The 26,998-nt window shown below is 35.0% G+C and overlaps 1 protein-coding gene and 1 long non-coding RNA gene across 3 annotated transcripts; both read left to right on the top strand.

Annotated features, from left to right (window-relative positions):
• Positions 1–596: 596 nt before the first annotated feature.
• LOC144411753 (uncharacterized) lies at positions 597–7,153 on the top strand. Its single transcript, XR_013468859.1, has 3 exons — positions 597–760; positions 1,409–1,553; positions 4,147–7,153. It is a non-coding gene; the product is annotated as an uncharacterized LOC144411753 (long non-coding RNA).
• Positions 7,154–7,176: 23 nt separating this feature from the next.
• On the top strand, positions 7,177–16,935 carry LOC120335460 (RING finger protein 11-like). Of its 2 annotated transcripts, none has more exons than XM_039402961.2 (3): positions 7,177–7,400; positions 14,635–14,801; positions 15,212–16,935. In XM_039402961.2, the coding sequence occupies exons 1-3, from the start codon at positions 7,272–7,274 to the stop codon at positions 15,399–15,401; spliced, it is 486 nt and encodes a 161-aa protein (XP_039258895.1). In that variant the 5' UTR covers positions 7,177–7,271; the 3' UTR covers positions 15,402–16,935. The 2 variants fall into 2 exon arrangements, with proteins under 2 accessions (XP_039258895.1, XP_039258894.1); XM_039402960.2 differs by lacking the exon at positions 7,177–7,400 and adding an exon at positions 10,985–11,278.
• The last annotated feature ends 10,063 nt before the right edge of the window (positions 16,936–26,998 follow it).

Below are 26,998 nucleotides of genomic sequence, written 5' to 3' on the forward strand. Positions count from 1 at the left end.
GCTCATCGTACTAAGCATCCGCACCTCTGATTACTCTGCGGGGTTCGCAGGTTCGAAATTTGAATCCCACGCTGAGATGGATATGTGCGAGAGGATTGCCGGACTCCTCCCCGACGTAGGGTGGTTCACGTAACTACTGGTCGGTTACGGCTTCCTCCGCCATCAATTCCGTGCTTCCGAAAACAAATAGGCTACCTAACTAATCCCATACCCGACATGGAATGGTAACCGGGCGAGATCCGGGGTTCGCCATATGATTAAGCCGTCTTATCGACTTTCCTCTCCCCTGTGATAAATATGTAAATCCAATCCTATAATGGAACTGCTACAATGGACGTTTCCCCGACCCCCGAAAATTCTTTCTATACTTCCCTATTGCCAAATTTTTGACTCACAACCAATATTTAAAAAGCAGCCGAAAACTGACAAATCGTAAATATATACTACTACGGACAAATAACATGCAAAACTGTGAAAACGAGGCAATGTTTACACCGCTACGGTACTTGACTCGAATAACGTATCTGTCTCACCGTCTGAGCAATGACATTAAACAACATGATGCGCAACTCCGGCATTTTTGGCCGAAGATCGTATTTGATAGCACGCTCCAATGCACATACTTGACGAGACGAAAACGAGCGATGTGTGTTGCTTTCAAGGCATAGCACGAATGGTGTTCGAGCCTGCTTCGATAGTTGTTGTGGTTTTTAATGATATTTGGAAAATTGAAGGTAAAAAGAAATCGGAAAAAAGTAAGGTAAATACTTTTGTTGTATATCACACCCGGGCATCGCACTGTTAAGTACATGCGGGAAAGCCAGCTTTTGTCAAATACTACGAAGTTTATAATTCAGTACGGTACGTAGTTGGCCATCTGCCGAAATTGCATATTTACTTACCCCTTATGGTTTCAAATAGTTCATGCACCTCCATTTAGATTTTTTTAATCAGTGAGGATATATACTTATTGCTGTAACATACTATTGCTCATTCACTTTTATTTGCGTATTGAATCAAAGGGTTAACAAGTTCACCTAAAATTTCACTCATACCGGTCTATATTGTATAGTCTGATCTCTCAAGTATTTGGAGCCACGAATGCTTATAATTTTCTGACTAAACCCCTTTATTAGTTGGTTTATATACCAAATTCAGTAAAACATTTTTTACAAAAAACATAAGATATTGGATTTATTAGCTTTTCCATTCTGAATCATATAGACTGCTTTATTTATTCTTAACGAAAATTAATAAATCTCCTCTCCTACAGATGTGAAAGTTGTGGACAGACCTGTCTAAGCATTGTGAGACTCCTGCAATACAAGAGGCCGAGAGAAATTAGGCCGACATAAAACAAAACTTTCAACTATTCGTCTAACCTCAATTTCCTATTATTTATTCACAGGACAACTGTAGCAGAAGGGGAGATATCAGAAGTCTGGCGACGTATCAGTGACAGTTTGATTCCAAGAAATATGATTAGAATACTTCATAAATGTTTGCAATAGAAGAACAACCTATGGAGGAATGCAAAGACATTTGACCCTCCGGTAAAGTTGTGTATGGCCCCTACATCCTGCAGGGCTTGAGGGAAATAACTAAAAATTCCAAAAGCGGTCTTCTTTGTAAAAAGGCACAAAACATGCCAGACATACTTAAAACAGCTTTGAAAAATGAGGATTACGGGTCACTGACCACACCTGTGTTATATTTGGTTCATCAAATTTTGGTAGTACTACTAAAAGAAATTCAGGAAAGGGTATAATCATGATTCATGATAAAATAATGTTATATATTTTGGACAATTTCAATCTAGACCAGGGATGTCAAACTTGCGGCCCCAGAGAACTCCCAGTGCGGCCCTCGAACGCTTAACAATAATTGTAATAGTATTTTGGATTTTTTTTTTATTTAAATGTAAAAGATTTTTCAAAACTTTTAAAGTGAAATTGAATATTCACACAGAAAACAATTTACTGAAAGTAGTTTTAGAAAGTTAATTTTTTTTTTGTTCACATTTTGACTCAATTAAGAATACACATCAAGCTAGCAAAAGAATACTGAATAAAACACTTGAGTGATTAAATTAAAGTACATAAAGAAGGTGGTATTTTCGAAGAAAATGGGAGTTGCAATATTTCTGCATTTCACAAAATTCTGAAGCACATTGTAAAATTTGTCATATTTCCATCAGTACAATGAAAAAACACAATAAGCTCAGCAGTCAATATGACAAATTCGAAGACCAACTCCGAACAGAAAATTTCCATGTGTTTGTATATTGATATAAATATACAACGACTTAGTTACTAAAAATCAATATCAATAATAATTCAAGCAATCCTATGCCATGCAATGTAGCCCGAAATGTCTTGTCGAAAAAATCTGCCATTTGTTTTTTACTGATCTATACATGAAATGATAAAAGTAACTTTTTTGCATTACTGGAATTAATTAAACTTTTGCAAAGATACAGATTAACCCATGATCATGTGACCTCGTTAGTTAGAGTTGGTACTATAAAATCATTTCAGCCTGGCCTTAGTATGCTGGTGACACAAAGAAGATGCCAAACGTCAGGACAAATGTAATTAAAAAAAACATTGAGTTTATACTGTAGTATTTTTGTTAATTTTAGGTTCATATATTTAGATTAAGTCATTTTTAGTGTATGTATTATTCTTTCCTTAACCAACGCTTGTTCAAAAATAATTTTGATGGTTGTACATGGAATTTTATGATTTTTTGTAATAAATAAAGTAACTTGCAATAATAGTGGAATGCAAATATTAATATGTAATTGCATTTGAAATTAAAGAAAATAAAGAATATAATAAAACTTAATCCAACTGATTAGTTGCATCACAATATATGTCACAAACTAAAACTATCTGAAAAATATCTTTCAAGTATACATTATCAAAAACTGTTTGCGGCCCTTTTTACAATTTCTAACATGCAATGCGGCTCTCGAAACCCATGAGTTTGACACCACTGATCTATTCTAGACGATTCAAGCATTGCTTTGGGAAATAATATCACTTCAATTAAATTGAAAAAAAATTTCGCTATATTAAATACAAAACCATTGCTATCATAAAGGTAAACCAATTCAGCCATTCGGAATATATTGGCCTTCACAAAGCAATGGAGGCAGAATTGAGAGTTCATGAGCTATGAACTTTTGTTCTTTTCTTTGTCTTGAACTTTTCATACTTCACAGCCGCTATTAATTTTTTTTAAATTTTAATTACCATGTGATGGTCATACATACTGTATCTTTGTATTTTCTGTCATGATGTATTATCTCAATGTGTCAAACTTTTAATTAGTGTGTATATTTTGCTTCCAGATGACATAAATGTATTGTCTTGCTTATTACCTCAGCTTGGAGTATTGACAAGAAAAAAATGCCCGTAGATTACGTAAAAAAATGTTTAACTCTTTGTTATAATCAGAATTCACATTTAATAGGAATTATAAACAGCCAACAATCAATGAGAATTATATGCCAAATCCTTCAAAATAAATTTGTCTTCTAAAGTCGGAGGAAGGCAAAACATATAGGTAGTTTCCATTCACACAAGTTTTTCAAGAAGACTTGCTCGAGACAAACTAAATGAGCATCGTCAGGTGATCGGTAAAGCTGCAAGTTGAATCAGCCCTGCAATCTCCTGCATAGAAGATAATATTAATTAGCGGGCTAAGAGATAAATTTCTAAATTTAGACACAAACCTATCTACGAGGCATTATGTACCAGCAATGTTACCTACGATTAACTGAATATGTAATATGTCTAATAAATTCACCTACTAAAGCAAGTTCGATAGTTTCACACTTTCTGTTATGGAATTGTATCACATCACCTTTAAGAGAAGTAAAAACAGTTTTGCTGTTTTGTATGACACCCTCTTTAAAAGAAATTTTAATGTTTAAGCGCAAACATTAAAATTACTAACTTTGAACTTTGTCATTATCTGCAAAATGTTTCACACAAATCTTTACGCTATCGCGTTTGTAATATTCTCTGATAAAAAAAACGTCTATGATGTTCAGAATTACTCTATACAGCTTGTCTGCCATTCTTGCTTTCCAAATGAGCAAAACTTCTCAGATATAGAGATTATTTTCTTTCGTTACAGGCGCAAAAAGGCGGGTACTACACGTAAAGAAGACGCCGAGTAGCAAAAGCAAGCGGAAAACCGTCGCGAAAGGCGACGAGAAATATGTGCATTAGAGCGTATCATGAAATACAATCTTTCGCATGTAGTCTTATGGAGTGACGTCAGAGTTGCCTATCATGTTGTTTAATGTCATTGGTCTGAGCGACTGAATAAATTTCAATTAATATATCGATGTTTACTTACTGCTGATTGGTCATTGTTACGGAAATAAACAAAGAAATCGATGCTCGGGGAAACATATGACTACAGCTCAATTTCGATTACCGGCGTACTTGACTTGATTATGGAGTAGTTTCATGAAAAAATGTGAGGTACCGGTACCGGAGGTAAGTCTGTAAGTGGAAAGGAACAACATACCGTTCGGTACGGTACCCGTAGTTTTGGTACATCTGAATATTCCACCTGATACCGGTACCGGTAGCGGTAGGTAGACTACCGGTAACTGCAAACTGTGACATCTTACTGTCATTTCATACCGGTACCGTACCGGTACTCTCATAGTCTGTGTAGTACTGGATAATGAACCCGATCAATACTGGTACCGGTACGGTATCTCTACAGAAACGACCTGTCCAGTTTTCCAGTACCGGTACCGTACTAACAAACTGATGCATGTAACAAAAAATTGTATGAAATACCGGTACCGGTACCGGTAGCCTAGTTACCTAGCATCTGAGTGATTTTGGTTTTGCGTTGATCTGATGAGGTCGCCTAAAAGTAGGCAAAAGAGAAAGATACAGTACGGTTCTGCTACTGTAGGCACTTTCCAAATAAATAAATTTAATGAATACCGGTAGGCGTAACGTTTTTTTCAATTGTTTGTTTGTGTTTTTGTAAGAGAAACTAAAATACAGTAAACTGTGTACAACAGGCATTTACCTTTTTCCAAAACTGCAATAATACTGATATGATACTGATTTAATTTTCATTCTTAATTAAGACCAATCGACTAATACAGTGATCTTCAACCTTTTACATTTTTCAAAAACATTGGATACGGTACCTCTGTAGTCTGTACCTTACAAGTAGCCTACCAATGTTTATTACTGCACAGAAAGTGAATTAAAATCTAGTTGATGGGTCAAGTCATTATAAATGATCATTTTAGTTTTTATTGTAATGTACCGGTAGTCTAAATAACGATATCGTAGAAACAAAGTTAAATTCAGTCGCTTCTTTCTTCGGGTTTTACTTCTTTCTCAATTGCTCTCCGCATCAGAAGATCAATATCAAGTTTCAATTTCGTGACTTTCAACAAAAACCTTCCTTCACACAATCAAGTTGGAGGCATCTGCACTAAGATAGCAACAGCCCCCTCCCCCTGCAAAATTTTTGTCAAGGGGGCCTTTAAAACTAACGATACTGCAATCTCTCCATGCAATCTAAATTTGCAATCAGACATCACCTGTGCATCATTGTGCCATCTTTGGGTTTGTGTTCAAAAACAATTGGTAGGGATTGGGACCCCTGGCCCCTGTCTGGTTGCAGCCAGATGACTGCATTGCTTGCTTTGTTTTCTTTGATCAAATTTTATACCATTTCTCAGTTGTATGCCCTACTTATTGTCCAGTAGACTTTAGTACATCGTATACCCGGTTGAAGAACACTGGACCAGAATGTAGTGGTAGACTATGTGCCTTGACTAGTTAGCTAATTCAGTAATTTGACTAGATCAATCATTTCCCCATAGTATATAGCACATATTCTTGGAATGCCTATTTTTACTGTATTAGCTCGTCGCTCATTTGACAGTGTCAGAATTGAACAACAGTATAAAGCATGTAAAGTCGGTAACAAAATTGTTGCCGATTGTATAGTAACTTGAAGCAAAACCTAATGTAAAGAAGTAATTGTAAGCAAAATTTGCTTTTTATGTGAAATTATGTAAGCTACAAATGCGATAAGGAAACAAAATCTAGCTATACCAAATTTGTAGGTGAAAATTTGTTGAAAATCTATTATTCATGTCAGCATGACAAGGTCTATTATTATTTACTAGTACATTAGTATTATTGTGAGTCATTCAATGTTTTTGCCTGTTTTAATTCAACGATACTTTCTGTCAGTTCTACAATACTAGATTTGATCGCTGAGATATTCTGTTATATTTTACTTGAAAATATAGTCAAACACTCTTTCCAAGCTTCATATTGAATGAGGATAAAAATGTACCGGTATGTGCAAAGTAATAAAATTTATCAAAAGAATTTCAAATGTGTCCCGTTTTTCATGCCCTTGATTTCACTTTATGAATAATTTTAGTTTCCCTTGACCCCGATTCTTCATAGTATTTTAACATGTGTTATAATGTATTCTATATTAATGTTTACTGTCTTTATTCATAATTTTTTATTTAAAATATATCTATGCGAATGTTGATTTGGGATAGGTATATATCTTCCTAAATCAACTATTTTCTTGGATAACTTTTTTGTTAGTGTTTGTTCAGTGACTTTTTTTACATGTTTCATTCATATTCTGCTTCATTCTCTGCTTTTCAAGATGCTGCCATAGTCTGAAATGAGGCAGTAATACCACATGCGATCTCGCATGTCTTATTTTTCTCAGTATTTGTTTTAATATATGTTGTACTACCTTTTTGAGTCTTTCGTGTAAAAAAAAATCAGTCATCTGAAATTTTACACATTCACCATGTAGTAATAATAATTATGTCTGTGATAATAATTCTCTATGTTATCAGTGGCTTTTTCATACAAAGTCTTGTTCGAATTAAAAGTGTTGAAGACTTGGTAAAACAGAGTCAGAGAGTACAGCCAGTGGAAGCAAGCAACATGTACTTGTTATTATCAACCTGACAACATTCTTGATGCATGATATGCATGGGAATTTCTTATTATAACTACTTATCCCCAAATACATTTTTATATTGTATTTATAAAAGTAATTAATCCATCTTCTTCTTTGGATGATTTGAAAATCTTATCCATTGATTTGTGTATTGATTTTTTACACATTTCTGTAATAGATTGGTTAGGAACTAGGAATGTAGTGTATTTGTAGTCTGTTTCTAGTTCAGAGTATCAATTTGAATATGTTCTGAACAGTTTATTCAAATAACTACAATGGGGAACTGTTTCAAAACTGAAACCACTGATGATATATCTCTGCTTAATGATGATGAAAATGAGGCAGAAGATGATGAATATCAAGTACAGCGATTTGATCCTCCTCCACCATATAGATCTAATGAGGTAAGATGCAATGATGCTGTCATTTTATCCCAAAACCAGTTTTATTCATTTTATATGATTCTGTCTTACTTACTAGGTCGTTAGTGTATTCACTGTATTGCCAATCAAAGTTGCACTCGATTCCCATGCATGAAATATTTATGAAATTTAAAAAAATAGGACAAATTGTTGAAGAAATAGCATGAAAATAGGCAGTTCGATAATCACTAATAATTTTCTGCCATGAAACTGAAACGAATACCAGTACTTAATGCACTAAGAAAAGTGATCAAAAACCTGCAATTAAAATTTCATTATGCCAAGATTTCAAATCATCAACTATTACAAGTTAGACTCGTTAGGCAGATCAGTGCTCAGGAATTCCCCATTTGCTTATATTTGAATTATTTCACGAATTTTCTTGACTTCATTGATGATGCAAAAATTAGAGCATCTACATATCGCAAATTGGTATATGTTGTATATTTATGTTCGAGATTGCGATGAAGATTTGAGTCAAAACAATGGCTGTCGTGCCTTTGCATAATAGCCATTTGAACCACCTTTGGCTACATCCCATGTGTCAGATAAATTGGTTCAATCCAATTCAACTTGTCCTCTGCATCAGTTTATGAATATATTGCTTATGCAATTACTGAATTTATTCTCATTGATGAAATGGAAGCTGAAAGTTGTCATGGATATGAAGAGCTTGCTGCTTTTTATTTTAGCTTTTAATAGCTGATTACTTCAATCTGGACCGATTTTGCTGGTTATGAGCTTCATACAAACTCTAATTGGTGTGCCTCCCAGTTGAATATCAAGAAATATCCTGTTATTCCTGTATATTGAAGTTTAATGCCAATATAACATCTAGCAAATGCATATTCTCATTAATCTGTCTACAAACCAGCACTTGTCATACTAGTAATCAAATAAGAAACCATCAGCTATTTTATAATAGAAAGTCTCTGAAATTTATATTATCTTTAATGATATACAATTTAGATGTATGTATATCTACGCTTGGGGGGAAACTAACAAATAGGGCGATTCTCAACTCTGAAAATGCATATAATTGTTTTTGAGAGCCCTGTTACAAATCAATTATTTCCCTCCATAATATATTCCTCAATGATTTTAAAACATGTTGTTTGATTCAGTTTATTTATAACATAAAAAAGTTGTGAGTAACCAACCAAAATGAGATGTGTAAAAATGGTTGTCTTGATTAGCAGTATTTCATTATAATTTATATTGCCCAAACAAAGTTTGATGCTCATTTTAAATATTAAAAGTCAGGACATGTTCAGATAAAACCAGGCAGATGCCATATACTTTTTGCTCACATTTTTGTGCTTTGTGGACTGTGGCCAATGTAAATTATCTGAAGTTCTACAATTACAGTTGTACATTACAATAATCACCCAAGACCAGTGAATCCGAAGTTGTGTCTTTTTTGGACAAACTTGTGTAAATGGAATAAATATTGGGTAAGCAGATTATGCATGTGGATGAGCCATTTGCGGCCAGTTACTCGACAAAGGTGCAGCATTTACCTACCATTTGTGATACAAAATTACTATTTGTCAAGCAAAAGCTTCCTTTTGTATTCAAAATTCATCAGTGTTAATGGTTTCCTATGGAAAACCGATGGTGACCGTACATTTGAACCCATGTGTATATCCTCGGGTTCAATCTATATGCGGGTGCTAAAACCCATGGGTTAGGTTAGTATAGGGTCAAATATCCGCAAAACAAAAAAAATTTCCATAGGTGCAATAGTATGCAGGTTCAAATCTACGTGGGTTCAAATGTACGGGAACCGAAACCGATTCTATATCAGTAAATGACCGCATGCAACCTAAGTTGGTCATCTGTCACACAATTCACATGAACTAATACTGGAATAAATTTATGTTTTAAAAAAATTACATAACGCTACATTCGCGCAGTTAAGAGCGGAACGATTTGTTAATAATCTGAGGTAAATTACCACCAGCTACCGTATTTGTCGACATCATGAGTCTCATGACAGTTATATGGTTTCGCCTGAGATTGCCGAATTGCACATACAGTATATCCACGGGGCACGGCCTCACTCGCTGCTCTTGTAATGGCGACCACACCGATCAAGTTAGTAGACAAAGCGAAAGTTGGACGAACAGATAATAATAAAATGACATCAATTATTCCCCGTATTTTTTTCGATAAAATTATTCGCAAATGGTGCAAAACATGTCCAAACCTACATTGGGTCACCTTTGCAGCGACAACGTTGTTGATACTTGACGTCACTGTTTTTCTCTCGTTTGTCAGCTGACTGGACAAAGAGGAAAAGGTCGTGTTTGTCTGGTATTAGCGTTCGCCGTGGGATCGAAGAACCGCTGTGTATGTAACAGCGAAGGGCGACTTGGACCGAGTCAGCAGTTTTAGTAATAATGGTTGGAGCTTGCCTATTAATCAATTTTCATGTTTTTGTTTGATCTCTATTGCCTTAACATTGCATCCAGCAGTTAGCGCTTGAGCGGAAACGGTATTCTGGTTGTACTGTTATAGTTACTGAGTTGTGCTACTGTCTGCCATTAGTACTTGCATTCTATACTAGTTCAGTATGTTGTTGGGTCTAGACTGACAGGGTAGGCTTGTTAGTACAGTTGTAATGAATATAAGGCAGGAGCATGCTACCCGAATTGCACTTACAGACTTGAGGCTAATGAGCCACATATATCAGTATAAATTTCCAGTTATATGAATGTCAGTATGTACAGAAACTGAGAAAACGTGAAATAACAGGTAAGGCATAAGGGTAATCATATCTTAGTAGTTTTTGTCAAGCAGAACTGTATGTCTGCTCAGTTTTACCTGTCAAATACTTCTTTGTTGTAGTTTTTGACCAGTCTTGAGATGTCATTGTATTCATGTACGGTACCTGCTAGTTGAAAAAGTTCAATTTATGATTTCATTATAGTTGTCTTACAGTCTCAACAGCCAAATTCTGATTTGTGTGTAGTGTAGGCTGTAAATTAGTGGTGTGTGATTCGAATCTTAGCATCTATAATATTACCAATACGACTCAGGAATTTACTGTGAATAAAAATAACTGAAACACTATTTCCATTATTAGGCAAATAGTCAATGAGTCTACGAATTTTGCTGTATTTTTTCAAGTTCTCTAACATGTAATTGGGATCATCAGTTTAAGAAAGACTACATTCAAAGCTGTTATTGTAATGCTGTAATCTTGTTGTCAGAGTGATTGATTAGGCTATCCTGCACTTAATAAAATGTGGTTGCAATTACCCATTTTTGTGGTCATCAGCTGTTTAGAGACTGTATCTTGGAATCCTAACCCAAGTCGACATTTTAACTACTATTTCACACGCAAATTGAATCAGATATAACTTTTTATATTTATGCTTGGGGGAAGAAAGCCAATAATACTGCCCCAATTTTACCTTTCATCAATGGAATGCATTCATAATAACAGGATTTGATTTTTTCAAGACATCTTTTCTGTATGATGATTGAAAATACTTTCTTGCAATAAAAACAGTATCATGTATTTTGGATCTGTTATTGCTTGCGTTTCATAGCCCAGGACTCATTTATATTTCACAGACTTCTAAATATTTTATGACATAGTTTTTGCTCATTCCTAATAACTACATAATTCTGCAATGGGGAATCAGATGAGTGGTAGTGAAGGTGAAGAAGCAAATATTTCAGAAAGACATTCATCACATGTTGTTAATATTGATCAGTCACATAGTAGGCCAAAGCCAATTCCTAAGTCAAGGATACGATTGGTACCATTATCAGGAAGTCCTTCTACCTCAGCAGATAACGCACCCTTTTCATCTTTGTCAAATTCAAATGGTTCAAGAAATGCTGAATCAGTAAGTTTGTTTTTTTACAGTTGTTTGTAATTTCTCTGTGAAAATATAATATAGCCTATTGTAGAATATATAATATTGCTTCTGAGCCATATTGCTATCAACTCTTTAAATGATGTCTAGTTAACATTTTCTAAAACAAAGAAAGATTATTTTTGCTACCGCTGATAATTTATGAATTGAAGGGTACAGCCAGAATTTGTATAGCTTTCAGAGCCAAGCTTTTTAGTTTGGACTACATCGAAGATTATGTTTATATTTTATATTGAGTGTATATTAAATTATTTTAACCCTTTCCTAGCAGCTATTTTTTTTAAAAAAACAATTGTATTAACTAATTATACATTCCTAATTAATCGTTCACTGACAACAAAAAAACTAATTTACCTCTGTTGCCTGCTGAGGGCTTGGCTTGTTGGAAGGCTTGTACGTTGTCATATGGAATATTTTTTTAATCACCCGGTTGCAAACCTGGTTTGCTTTAACATTAGTCAATAGTAGTATAGCGAAGAATTGTGCTTTCTTTTTAAACAATTGCTGCAGTACTTAATTCTTGGGACAATCAGATATCTTCAATTGTTCAAAATTGGTTCTGTTCTTGTGCTTAGGTTAACAGTCCTCTTAGATATAGGTACTCAGAAAATTGTAAAGGTATAAAATCTATAGGCCTACATGTGTCATCCCTTATTCAAATATGCCTGAAGAAAATTTGCGAATGTTGATGAAGTCAGCTCCTTTCTTCTTGGCCACGATATAGTGTTATATTTAGCATGTAACCCATTGCCAAATCAGCAAATATCCATTTTGGACGGCTTCTCAAGTTCATATTGGCATTGCCCGAAACATTTTCTTGCCTTGAAACCAGTCATTGATAATTAATCTGCTGTGAGCTCTTGGGAGGGTGAAAATACTTTTAAAAAACACACCAGATGCTGCATAATTGGCTCTATCTTGTCACACTTAAAATGTTTGTTCATCAATATCGCAAACACGAGCATTGTATGAAAAAGCATTTGTAAGCGATTCCAGGAAGTAATCTGCAAGAAATATTCAACCCTGATTCCTGCGGTTGAATTTTTGCGTCCAAAATTCTTGAATTCCTGTTTGCGTGACCATCTTCAAAATAACTCCCTAGGCTAGAAGAAAGAATGGACATCTTTACTCAGATGGCATGCCTACATATCAAGCTACACAATGTATGTAGGGTAGCCAACTTAGTGTTAAACCATTCCGGGACACTTGTCTAGAATTTGAAAATAGATGCAACAGAAGCTTGTGAAACACGAAAGCCATTAAAAGCAACAGTGCGCCCTGCCTGTCAAAGAGCGATGCAGCGTTATTTCACAAACTCCAGGCCTCTAAATAACTTATTAAATAAAACTTGGGCAATGTTGAATGATTGTTATGTCATCAGGAAGTCACGGTTGACAAAACATGTCTTATCCACAAGTTTCAACTCACTTCTATTCGAATGACCTATACAGATATAATCGTTTTTATTTAAAAAAATATTTGTGAATTACCGTACATCCCGTTTTGAACGAAGCCGACACGTTTACATGACCTTCTATTTTAGATCGCCTTGGTTGTCAGTGAATTCCGCAGACAACCGCAACCCGACCGGGACGGTTGGTAGCTTTAAATTTTTTGGCAGTTTAAGGTTTACATCACCACTTGAAAATTACATTCTCTCAGATTATTAGTGGTCAGGGTTTTCAAGTACATTGATTGAATCAATTGCAGAAAATAAAGATGTCCATTTTGGAATCAAAGAGAATGTTGGAGACATTTATCATGATAAGCTCCTAAATTTTTTTTTTTTAAGAATATCATGGTTGCATCCAGCTTTCGTCAAACTTCGTTTCTGATGAGAACTATGCTATATATCCTATTGCAACATCTTAACCCTTTCCGTGCGGTGGGCACGTATACGTACCAACGACAAAAGTCGCTAGATTGCGGCGGGTACGTTGATGTACTCCACGTTTTATTTAGCAATCGGTCGCAAACTGTTGGTCTAGTTTTTCCGGGTTTTAGTTTATTGATAAGAAGTCTTCTTCGAGATTAACATAAGCGACGGTAAATCTCGCTTTCGTTCACAACGGGAATTTTATTTGCGGCGGAACGAGGGAGTGTTTTTGAAATTTATGCGAATTTCGGTGTTTTTTGGGTGGTATTAGAAGACATATTATCCCTTCCATCTACGAAAGTATTTTGAGTTAGATCACGAAATTGCTACATCAATATTATGCTATTGTTTGCCAACCACGAAGCGGTAACAGTAAAGGATTTAGCGAATATTTCTATTTTTTATCACTGTTTGAAGTTTCAACTCTCAAGAAAAAAAAAATGCCGGTTTGTGACTCAGACCACCACTTTAAAAAAAACTTTTTTTTTTTTTTAATCGCTAATTGGAAGCTCTTTATATAATGGTTTCCAACGAGCTGTCAGTGGGCAGCAGAGGATCATTAGTTTTTCGTTAGTCGATCGATTAGTTGTGGGGGTACAAATGCATAAAATCGGCGTAGCAAATACGATTATTTAATAAAAAATAAAAATCGCATGGGAAGGGTTAAGGGTGTTGAAAGGAAATAAAAGTTTTTCTTCACTAACTTAAAAGATAAAGATGCATGTTTAAAGTCTATCTGCCTGCATGACAGAAAAAAACATTCAATATAATAAAAATTATTCCATCTTCATGGAAATTTTTATTAATATATACCGGTAGGCGGTAGGTTATATTGTATATTGATAGACAATCATACTCATCTCAAAGTTGAAATTTCTGGACATATTCTTCATGAGGTAGTGTGCAGTTTCCAGGTTAAATACTTACCTGGGATGTGTATGGACTTCCATATGTGCATCTTGTCTTTATAAGTTACTTATTAGTTTCACTACATTCAGTATCTGTGATGTTTTGGGTTCACAAGTATATGTAATGATGTTTTATATATAACAAGATAAAATTTGTTTAAAATTAGGGTAAGCTAATATGCTCAGCTAATTTTTTGTTAAACAGCCAATTGAAAGGTTGTTTGAATTGAATCAAAGTGGTTGATATTGGACATTCTGATATTAGTTCTTCACATTCAATAGGTTGGGTAGGCATACATACTCTGGCATGTCTGGATTACATATTCCAAATGTCATATCACTCATACAGACCTGCTCTAGATGTTATTAATCAAAAATTATATTTATATGCCATTTTGAAACTTTTAATAATTACAATCATCATCATTCCTATAATATCTGCCACTATACTGTTGGTATGAGAATTAAGTAAAGTTTTAATAAATTAGTTCATCTTCTGGTTATCAAATTTTATTAATAACATATTGCCCAATTTTTCGCAGAGGGAATCAAATATGCCAGTATATCATCTTACCCCGAATCAACGTCGATCAGCCAATCAGCTTTCAGAAGAAGAACAAGTCAAAATTGCTCAAAGAATTGGCCTTATTCAACATTTACCCAGGAGTACTTGGGACAATTCACAGGTTGAAAATAAAAAAGTCAGAGAGTGAGTATACTTTAATTACTGAAAAGTCTATTTTATCATTTTGATAATTGTACACTACATTAGTCAATAATAAGTTTCACTCATCATGACTATACAGTTTTATATATGAAATAAAAAAAGATTTGCCACTAAACCTTATCCACAGAACCTTTTATAGTTATGAGAGTTCTGGTGAGGGTGTGATTTTGATTTGTTCATATAATTTTTACATTGAAAATGTTTTTCTTGTAAATTTATATTTTATGTCATGATCTGTAAAAAATTTCCCCCAACTTTTGAGTGGCAACTTTTCATGTATGTCTCGAGTCTTTCATGCATAATATCTGTACTGTGATAAATAAGCTAATGGAACTATGCTTTTAAAATATGGTTCTTCAAATCTGTGATTAGATTCTCATTCGTGCTCCTAGATGCTGCATCTGCATGATAGACTTTGAGGATGAAGAACCTATTCGATATCTACCATGTATGCACTATTATCATGTGAATTGTATTGATGATTGGCTCATGAGATCTTTTACTTGTCCTACATGTATGGAACCTGTTGATGCTGCTCTACTTTCAAGTTACGGAAATCATAATGTTACTACAGAAAGCTGATTTCCTTGCTATTCAAAACTATCGTGGACTATGAGAATTGCCACCGGCAGTATTACAATATTGCATTTATTTTTCTTTTCATGGTACATGATATTTGATATCGATCGGCATGTTTGGCTGTATAATGACTGTGATGATGTGCCACTGCTGTTGAACGTTGGTGTGGTCGTATGTGCTGTTTGCAACAGACTTCAATATATATCAACCTAATTAAAGGAATGGTAAATTATTTGAAGCTCAATAAATATAATTACTGTGAATTGTTTGCCGAAGGGACTGGAAGCAATAGAAGCATTTCATAATGTGTTTTACTTTCGTTTATTGTTTTTAAAGTTTAAAAAATGGCGTTTTATCGTTTTCCTGGGTTTGCTGCCGACTTATTCTACTTATTATATAGACAAGGTTGGACTCCATTATTTATTGACAATCATTAAACAAATATTTTTATCGAAGTGTCAAAATATCGCTTCGTGGAACATCTGGTATTTGGCCTAACTTTTCTCTTCAGTGACACAGCAACGATTTCTCAGTCTCACATTCTCGAAATCCTATGTTTACTTGGCTTATATTTATGCGATCTTGGAAATGTTTTTCTTATTTTTGATTGCTTGCTTAGTGCTATCTTAGAGAAGTAGTTGATGGACGCCTTTGCTATTTGTAAATACTATATCATGCACTCAAAATACAGCACTTGTGGATTGCACTTTCAGCATGTAATTCGGCGTTTTAAATTACAATCTTAACATATTGCTGTATATTTAAACATACTTGCGCCTTGGCAGGATTTCTGCTCATTTTTTTGCTGATAAGAGAGTCCAAGAAATGAAATTTTCTATTCGCGCTATGCTGTGAAAATTTTCGATCATGAGCTGCTGTTTACAAGCCTAAATATAGATTCCAACATGTTTTTGTCATTTGTTGGTAATTAATGCAAAAAATAGGGCGCTCTCATAGTATGTGCCACAAGATGGCGGACACGCAGCAGGTTAGGGTTGGACCATAATTTTATTCCAATTTTCCCTATTTTAGTTCTATTACGAGTTCGGGGACTAACCAAGTGACTCCCGTGGTATTTGTACATGAAATTATGGCCTAACCTGATACACCTACAACGGGAGTACCAAAATAAGTCGATGGAAATTATTCGAAATTTCGCTTGATCATTATTGTTTTGAACCTTGATTTAAATGCACTAATTGTCAATTCATAGATAATTTTTGTTTGTTTGAATTTGTCGACCAAAATTGTAGTGAGTTGACGCGTCCTTGGTTTGTTTACATACTGCATGCGTTGGGAACAGAGGGAAACATCCAATCGTAATACTGTGATTTCCAATTTCTGCCAGAAAACAGACTCGTATTTCTGTCGTACATGCCTGCGAATGAAATGTTTTGGATTTTTTTTCGCTTTTGAGTGTTCTCAAGCTGTTGTTGTAGATGGTAGCTTTTATTGATATGCTATTTGTATATGGTCCGCACCTGATTTTACTTGTAAAACTTGTCGACTATACCTTTCAAAAGAAGTCTTCAGTTTATGATGATGAATTTTTTTGAGCTTCTGACGAATCCAGTAGAAAGTGTGTTAGGGTGTTTCATTCCCGTACCAGTTAACCATTTCAAGGCTCATATCTGTTTTCATGTGAGCACAGGCAATTACCGGTACCCTCAAAAAACTTTCGCCTTGCGGGGGAGGTCGGAAAATCGCTACACATAACTTATATCGAATTTCAGGAGATAATTCCCCCTTTTTTTGAATCAAAGAAAGTCCTGAAACAAAATAAAATGATTGAAACAAGACATTTTTCATTCCGTAAAATGAATGAATGCTTAGAGCAGATGAAAATTTGCCCCTTTTTGACGAAAAGCCATAAAGTTGTTAATTCAACTGAGTTAAAGCAAGAAATAACTCTTTCTCATCTAATTCATCTTTGGTAGATATATTTATATATAAAACACATATTAACGTTTAAAAAATTCCACCGTGCTGAAAGTAGGAAATTTTCCCCCAATTCAAGGAAAAAATCAACGAAATCGTCAATTTATCAGAGTTGAAGCGTGATCTGTGTAAATAATTTTTTCTCATCCAATACTCATCAATACAGTATTTTTGTTAGACATATATATTAAACATTGAGAATTCCACCGTACAAAAAGGAGGGAATCCCCCCCCCCCCAATTTATCGGAAAAATCGACGAAATTGTAGGAAAGTGGGGCCGCGTTAAGCTTCTGCGCACGCACCAATAATATTTCATTTTTATAGCTTGATCGTGTTACATCCGAATGAGTATTTGACTTTGGGTTTATCCTTTCATTCATGAGTACCTGCAGGCTATTGGTCCCAACCACTGGTCCGCAAATCGGAGTTTCGCCAGGCTGCCAGGAATTATATTAATCGTTATTTTGGACCAGTCCCCTGGTTATAGAATACACAAAGCAAAATTGCTTTATTCATCGACTGGCCTTAAATTATGTGTTTGACAAGTATGATAAGGATTGTCGAACGGTGTCTTGGCCGAGTAATCAACCACACATTCAGGTTTGGATCAGTTGCGAAAATGGTTTGTTAATTCGCTCACGTGTATTATTAAAATCTACAAGTACGTGCTTTTGTCCACATCGCCTCCGCACGAATGTGAACATTTTAGACTAGTATTTTAATATTATAGTATTCAAACATCTAAATAAACTTCTTAGAACAAAAATATGAATACTATTGTATTTCATACATAATTTCAAACCGTTGCAAACTGTCAAAAACAAGACCGAGACAAATTCTAGAAAAATAAAAGGATTTTAATAAGATGAGATCTCTTTCATGTTTTTCTATTCAACTTTCATGCTCTGTTTTGCTCTCTTTTGATGATGGAGTAATCTGTAAGATGTTTACATTGAACTAAAAATAAAAAAGACACTGTTGGAATATACAGAATAAAATTCAAATCTATGTATATTTAGAAGCAATCTTACTATTTCCCGAAGTATAGTATTGCTTTGTTACAATCAACCACGTATTATCTAGTCTATGCTTTGCCTAAGAACCGTTTTTATTCTGATCTTAGAGATTTTTTATACCTTGGTTTTCACGCGATGCCATGTGTTATCAAATTTTCTCAGAATTCCCCGTTTTTTCGGCGCATTTTCAAATTTTCGGGCAATGTTCACCGACCACATCCACTTACAGTCGATTAACAGGTACGTACATTGTTCCCATTTAGCTAATTAAATTGAATAAACTGGTTTTCTAGGTTGCCGAACTTTTCTGGTCGTGGGGTCGCGAATATCTGTAGCCTCTGATTTTATGAGAATTGGGCTTGCGCAAAAACCAATGGTATGGGAACCAACGGTATAACTAACACACCATATTGCAAACAGCATGGAAGAGTCATTTAGTTCAGAATTTACAGAAGAATTTAAAGCTGTTTTAATGGCAATTTAATTTACTACCCTCCAGAGCCAGGTCCGCCCGTCTATCTATATGTCAAAAAATTAGTAATTATTCTCCTATATATATATCTCAAATTTGGTTAATAGTTCGGTAATCAACCAATCTGCAGTTATTCTGTAAACATGAATTTGAAAAAAAGCTGACTAATTCAAACAGATTTTTGACTAAACATCGGAGGGAAAATACCACAATAATTTATTGATATGTCTGTCTGCAAGTTGCGCGGTTACAATCTAAAACGGCATTTTCTCTTTATGGCACTTTCTCTGTTATGAAGTTTGAAATCATACACTAAATGTAGATACAGTAAGATTTTTGCACGTTTCAATGGGGTTTTTGTCGGCTTTTGCATGTTTTAGCTTGATAAATGACAATTAATGTTCAATGTATTTGGACAATAAAAGTGTTGGTTTTGTATGGCACTGTTTACCTATTCTTGGCACTATTGTGACCTGCGATCAATACCAAAATAATAGTGTGGCCCCCCGAGGCCGACAATCTTGGACCACCTAATCAGCATATATTGGACCACCCTGGTGTAAATCGTTATAAAAACTATTGCTATTATTTTATTGCAATTATAATTCGTGTATGGCGAATGAGACAAGTTGTTCACAGTCAGTTGGATTCTGTACGAGGTAATTCTTCTCAAGAAGAAAAGCAGAGATGATTCATAAAGTACTAGTCTTCGACATTATCTACCTAAGAAGACGAGAAGTACTAAGACTAAGAAGACGAGAGAAAATAATAATATGTTACGTATTAAATTAAACAGTAATACATTTTTCATACCCAATATTGGTCACAAAACCTTCTAATCAGTACAGAAAGTTCAATCAATGTAACCAGAAAGCACTCGAGAACAAAGATATCATTTTTCACATCTATTGACTTATATAGGATTTTCGCATTTGGTATTTTGATGTTATTATCGCATCCAACTTATTTTGCGAAACAATGGCGACATAACGTAATTACTTACAGAATATATGTATGATTTTATTTTGAACTAATTGAAAAAATTATTTTTACTTTCCGCACTATGAATTTTATTTTCAATTTTAGTAAGTGTATAATAAATGTTTGTCGAAGATATTGTGTTTAAGAATTGAATGGTAAAATATTATTTCTTGCATTAATCGCATCTTAGCTTAGTCATAACAACGATTTCATCGATTTTTTTGAAAATTTGAGAAGAAGAGTTTTCCCTATTTTTCGCACGGTGAAAAATTTCTAAGATTTATGATGTGTTCCAATATGTTTCTCAAAAATTCGGATTAAAGAATTGGACGAGAAAACATATATTTTTATATCCTACATTTAATATTCCCTACATCACGTCTTAACGCAGTTGAATTGTCGATTTCGTCGATATATATTTCCGATAAATTGAGGGGAAAACTCTCTCTATTTTCTGTACAGTGAAATATTTTTAAATTTCAATATGGGGTTTATATCTGTCTATTAAAGATACAGTGTTGATGAATTTGATGAGAAAATATTGATTCTTGCATTTATCACCTCAAACCTGTTCAAATAACTATTTCGTCAATTATTTTCGATAAACTTGGGGGAAATGCCCTATATTCCGCACTGTGAAATTTTTTTAAATTTCAATATGTGTTTCACGTAAGTCCACAAAAGATAGGTTGTTGATGAATTTGATGAGAAAATTTTTTTTCTTACAAAAATTACGCTTAACCTGGGTTAAATTGACGTTTTCGTCGATTTTCGCGATGAATCGGGGGGAAATTCCCTACTTTCCGCACGGTGGAATTTGTTCAAATTTCGATATGTGTTTTATATTTGTAAACCAAAGATATTGTGTTCATTAATTGTATGAGAAAAAATGATTTCTTACATAATTTACGCTTTAACTCAGTTAAAGTGATGGATTTTTTCGATAAATTGGGGGGGAAATTCCCTACTTCCGCACGGTGGAATTATTTTAAATTTCAATATGTCTTTTATATATGTCCACCAAACATACTGTGTCGGTGAATTGAATGAGAAAAAATGATTTCTTACATAAATTACGCTTTACCTCAGTTAAATTGACGTTTTCGTCGATTTTTTCGATAAATTGTGGGGAAATTCCCTACTTTGCACACGGTGGAAATTTTTTAAATTTTGATATGTGTTTCACGTATGTCCACAACAGATACGGTGTTGATAAATTGGACGAAAAAAAATTATTTTATACATAAATTACCCTTAACCTGGTTTAAATTGACGTTTCAGTCGATTTTTGCGGTAACTCGGGGGAAAATTCCCTACTTTCGCACGGTGAATTTTTTTAAATTTTAATGTGTGTTTTATATTTGTAAACTAAAGATACTGTCTCCATGAATTGGATGAGAAAAAATGATTTCTTAAATAAATTACGCTTCAACTCAGTTAAACTGATGATTTCATCGATTTTTTCGATAAATTGGAGGGGAAATTCACCACTTTCCGCACGGTGGAATTTTTTAAAATTTTAATATGTGTTTTATATATGTCCACCAAATATACTGTGTCGGTGAATTGAGGGAGAAAAAATGATTTCTTTCATAAATCACGCTTTACCTCAGTTAAATTGACGTTTTCGTCGATTTTTTCGATAAATTGGGAGGAAATTCCCTACTTCCACGTGGTGAAAATTTTTTGAATTTGGATATGTGTTTTGCGTATATCCACAAAAGATATGGTGTTGATGAATTGGATGAAAAAAAATAAATTATTTCTTACATAAATTACGCTTTAACTCAGTTAAACTGACGATTTCATCGATTTTTTCGCTAAAATGGGGGGAAATTCCCTACTTTCCGCACGGTGAAAATTTTTTGAATTTCGAAACAATGGGAAGAAGCATATCAACAAGAACAACATAATAACAAACCGATCCATATGTAAATTTCGTGTCCAAAAAGCACTGCACTATTACACAAATCTGCATGTTTCGTCAAAATAACTGCTTTGATAACGATAAATTTGAAATTTTTTTGCGGAAACTTGTCACAGCTGTCAAACAAATAAATTCAAATAACAAGCAGGGAGTCGGTGCTGATAATGGGTTTTTGAATGTGATTTACTACACGATTTCAAGTTCCGCTACCGGCTTCAGCTTTCGGCGCACCCGGCCATTTCTTACTCGCCATTGTGTCTACGAAAAATACCAATAACAAAACGTCAAAATAATATAAAATTTTTGCGGAAACTTATCACAACTATCAAACGAATGAATTTTAATAACAAGCAGGAAGTCGGTACTGACAATGGGTTCTTGAATGTGATTTACTAAACAATTTCGATACTTACAACTGTGTCTACGAAAAGTACCAAAAAACAAAATGTCAAAATATTGCGAAGCTTATATCACAACTGTCTAACGAATAAATTCTAATAACAAGCAGGAAGTCGGTGCTGATAATAGGTTATTGAATGTGATTTATTAAACGATTTTACCGTTCACTGCCGGCTTCAGCTTTTGGCGCCCCTGCTATACTCGCCATTGTTCTGGGAGAACTACCAAAAAACAAAATGTCAAAGTATAAAAAAACATCCCTCTCTCAGAACAATAAAGGAATCGCAACATATTCACGAGTCAATACAGATTTTTCAGTTCAACAAATAAACTTTTACATCAAAATGATCCGCACGCATTGATTGAAAAAGTTTATTTTGAGGAAATGACATAAAAGAAAAAGTACCAGGCTTACGGGACAGTGCGTATTGGACACATCTTGATTCGATACGTGGGCTTAGTGGAACTAGAACACCACTGGAAACGTCGCTTTTTTCGGCATTTTGAATAAATTAACAACAGTACAGCTAACGTTAAATGTTACATTGATGTATCAAACATGGGACAATTATGACAAATCTGTGGTCCGTAATCTGTGGTTTAACGGCAAAACCAGAAGTGAGAACATATTTCTAGAGCAATGGTTGCCAAACTTTATGTACTACGTGCCAAATATAAAAGTTCCAGATAGAGTGCGGGCCGAATCCATTTCTGCCACCAAACAATCGCTGCATTGAAGTTCAAATTATGACGCAATCGCAACTCCTACTACTGTGTTAAACGCCTGTCGCAATAAAACGTTTATGCTGCAGTGTTTATTTATTGTTACAGACAAGACTTTGTGCTTTCGTCAAATCTGACGGAAAAATAATTGAAATCAGCACCTTTGTTTTTGAGTTACAATTCAAGGTTTTTAGTGAATGGTTTCATTCGTTCGCGGGCTGGATTTTCAACATAGTATTTTTTCGTACCGTACCATCAGGTATAAATTTAAAAACGTTCTCGGAGTTTTGCGTAGCGTCGCAAACAGCCGTCACGCTTGACGAATTGAAACCGTGTTCGCATGAAAAATAAAAATTAAGCGAAATTTTGGCTGAAATCAGATCTCGTTGGATTCATAGAAAATTTTGGAATAAATTGAAGCAATAGCAATATTCTAGCGGAAAATACAATCTTTAGCCACAAAAAGAAGAAGAAAAGAAATACTAGCAAGGAGATCAACAACAACAAAATAACTCAACGATCCATAGGTCAATTCGTATCCGATAATAACAAGAAAGCGATTATCGAATATATGAGCACGAAATGGTCTGGGTATGCAATCTGTCACAGTGGCCCACCGGTATCGTATCGCACCTGAGCAGCAGATTCGAACTTATGTGAAAGCGGAACCGCCACTAGCAGTTCAATTTTTAATTTTGATTTCGTCATCGCACAAAAAACGAACTCAATAGATGCCCCAAAATGAAATAAATATATCTTTTAGCGAAATATACAATTGTACAATCTTAAATCACTGAAAATTTCGAAAAAATTGGTCGGGTGCAAGTATACGAATATATGCAAATTTATTCAAACCTCATTCCGGAGTTATTCGACAATTTAATATCTACTGACGGTAGTCACTGTATCGGAAGGGTGTATAGTTAACGAGAACACACTTTCGTATCGGATACGACCAGGGTCAAGTTAGAGTTGCACTCGAAAGCATTTATGATTTGGAAAAAAGGTACAATCGGTACCTTTTATATACAGTATTCTGATAATATGCCCATTTTGCAGAAATTTTTTTCTAGCAAAATTTCCTTCTTTCAAACCAACGTTTTTCAGTCGGGGAGAAATTCGTCAACAGGGGGGAATTTTGTCGTTCCTGGGAAGGGATTTTTGTATTTGCTGTAGTAGTACCTATATTTTCCATTTCTTTAATATTGCTATAATACTTATGCACACACTATAAACTGCTGAAAATCCAGATTTTTCAGTTCAACAAAGAAACATTTACATGAAAATGATCCGCAAGCATATCTTGGAGCAGTTGATGTTTTGAGGAAATGACATTAGAAAAAAAACTACATCCATGCTTAACATATATATAAAACAAAAAACCGGGACAGTCCGAATTGGACAAATCTAGGTTCGATTCGTATAGGCTTAGTAATATTTAACTCATTGGAAAACGAGCACTTTCTTTTTAGCATTTTGAATAATTTGACGACAGTACAGCTAACGTTAGAAGTTAAATTGACGTATTAGGACTTAGGACTTAAGCAATTAATGAAAAAATGCGATTTTTTCATAACAATTAGAAGAAATATCTACAAGAACAACATAATAACAAAACGATCCATATGTAAATTTCGTGTCTAAGAAGTACTGCACTATTACACAAATTTGCATGTGAGACGACCACGTCTATAACTCTGTTTTATTCTGTATGCCCATATTTATTCTTACCACTTGAGTCACTAGTGAGCAGCTGTGTAACTTTCTCTTTCAGCTGGTTTGTCAGACTGCCGGCAGTGTAGATATTTCTCTGTGTATTAGGTTATTGTTATAGCGTTTTATTGCCGTTAATTTGTGTAATTATTGTTGTAAAATGATATTAGTAGTACAGGTTTACTATTTCTCCAATTTGGCATAGCTCTGTTCACTAGTTAGCTTGTATTTAACACTTCCGTAATTAATCTATTTTCGCAGTTTATTTCCTGTGTGATTTCCATATGTCTATGCGTATTTCCATGTATATTACGTGTTTGTCGATAAGATAGGATTTGTGTTGTATCTTTAGTGTCATACTAGTTATTCTTATGTATATCTAGGTATGTTTTACCCGGTTTTTAGTATCCCATTATAAGTAAATAGTTCATGACTGTGACGTCATAAACCAATTCCGTATCTTGTGTTACGTATGTATCCTACGGTATTTGTACTGTGTTTTTATTTGTTTATTGTATTTCGTATTGGAGTATTTGGTTGTATTAAGTTCTTACAGGTGTATAATTAATCTAGTTAGTTAAATTAGTTACTCTGCTGTATTTGGAACCGCAAGAAGATTATTTCGTGATTGACATCTAGTGCAACTTCAGTGTCCAATAAGCTGGCAGAAAGAACCTGAGTGGTGATATCAATTTTGGTAGGCCATATATACGAATTTTTGGCGAGCACACGCCAGGATTTATTATTTGACACAGGGACTATTAAGACTAAGCCGATTAGGTAGGCTAGTCTGTGACGGATAATATTTGGACAATATTGGAAATTTGAGGTTGCCAATTTTTTTTTTAATTGCGGTTGCCTGATATTTTGGAAAATGGTTAAGAGAAGAAAGATTGTACCGGCACCAAAAGAAGCCAAAGAGGAGAATGAACTTTTGCATCTGCAAATACAGGTATTGAAGGCGAAATTGAGGGAATCAGAGGACAAGCAAGAGGATACTGACAGCCGTTTGCAGCTGATGGACAGTCGTATACAGCAGATAGACGGTTGTGTACAACAGATTGGAAGTCTAGAATCCGTTGAACTCCAAAATACAAAAATGGGCTCGTCTTTCGATAATATCTACAGCATGCTTCAAGATATTACTGGCATGATTAAACCAGGTGGAGTTTCTGATCCTGAGGAAACACAGCCCATGTCACATGACCCAAATGTCAGCCTGATCACTTCAACACCAGCAACGGTTGTTCCAAAAACAGCGCCTGCTCTCAAAGATGATGAAATTTCTGATTTTGGATCAGAAGATGGACAGCCAGAAGGGAAGCGGAACGCGTTTTCGCAGACATTAGAAGTGAAATTTGCAGAGAATGGTCATGTGAGTAACCTTGCACCTACACTTCCTTTTTTGATCAATAATGGTAATGAAGGCCCAAATGTTGTCAGAAGACAACTTAGTACTAGGCCGAAAATGATTACAGTGGCTACACAATCAGCTCCTCCAGTGAGCACTAGCAGTGTCCTAAATGCCAATGTTAATCGTAGTGTTCTCAATAGCACAGCTAATGCTACGATGATGGCAAGAAATGCCAAAAAGCCGATGTATTTCGATGGGTCCACTGTCATGGCGTGGCCTAGTTATTTATGCCATTTTGAATTGGTTACCAGTTATAATCAGTGGGATGATGACACTGCTGGATTGGAATTGGCTACTTGCATGACAGGACAAGCTCTAAATGTATTGAAAGATTCACCAGATATGAAACGTACTAGCTATCGTGATGTTGTGGCTCATTTTAACCATTTCTTTAAACCTGCCGGAAATGAGAGTTCATACCGTACTACATTTCATTGTCGTAGGATTAAGCCAAATGAAGCACCACGGGATTATGGTAACAAATTGAAAGAGCTTGTTATTCTTGCTTACCCAAATCTTGATATTGCTGGTCAAGATGATATTTTGAAATCACAGTTTCTCGCCGGTTTAACCGATGAAAGCATGATCAAACATGTTACCATGCAACAGCCTGATACTTTTGAAAAGGCTCTGTCTCTTGCGACACTGTATTACTCTCTTGATTCGAACCACTCTGAGAGGAAAGACATGCTTAAACCGCGCATTGCAGCAGTGAAACATTGTAATACTGGTAGTGTGGCTAACCAGCAAAACGACATATCTTTCGAAGGCAGTATTGGCGAGTGCATTCTAGCAAAACTGGATGAGATCATAGGATATGTTAAGCCGCGCACTAATAACAATCGTGGTTTTGATGGTACACCACGCAACCCGTGTCCTCGATGTGGTAAACATGGTCATTGGGGCAGGGATTGCAAGGCATGTTTCAATTGCAAGCAGACTGGTCATCTTAAACGGGATTGTCCACATCTTCAGAATCCCGCTGAATCTGCCACAGCTGCTTCTTCGACCGCAAA

Source organism: Styela clava, chromosome 2, assembly GCF_964204865.1.
Source record: "Styela clava chromosome 2, kaStyClav1.hap1.2, whole genome shotgun sequence".
Lineage (NCBI taxonomy): Eukaryota > Metazoa > Chordata > Ascidiacea > Stolidobranchia > Styelidae > Styela > Styela clava.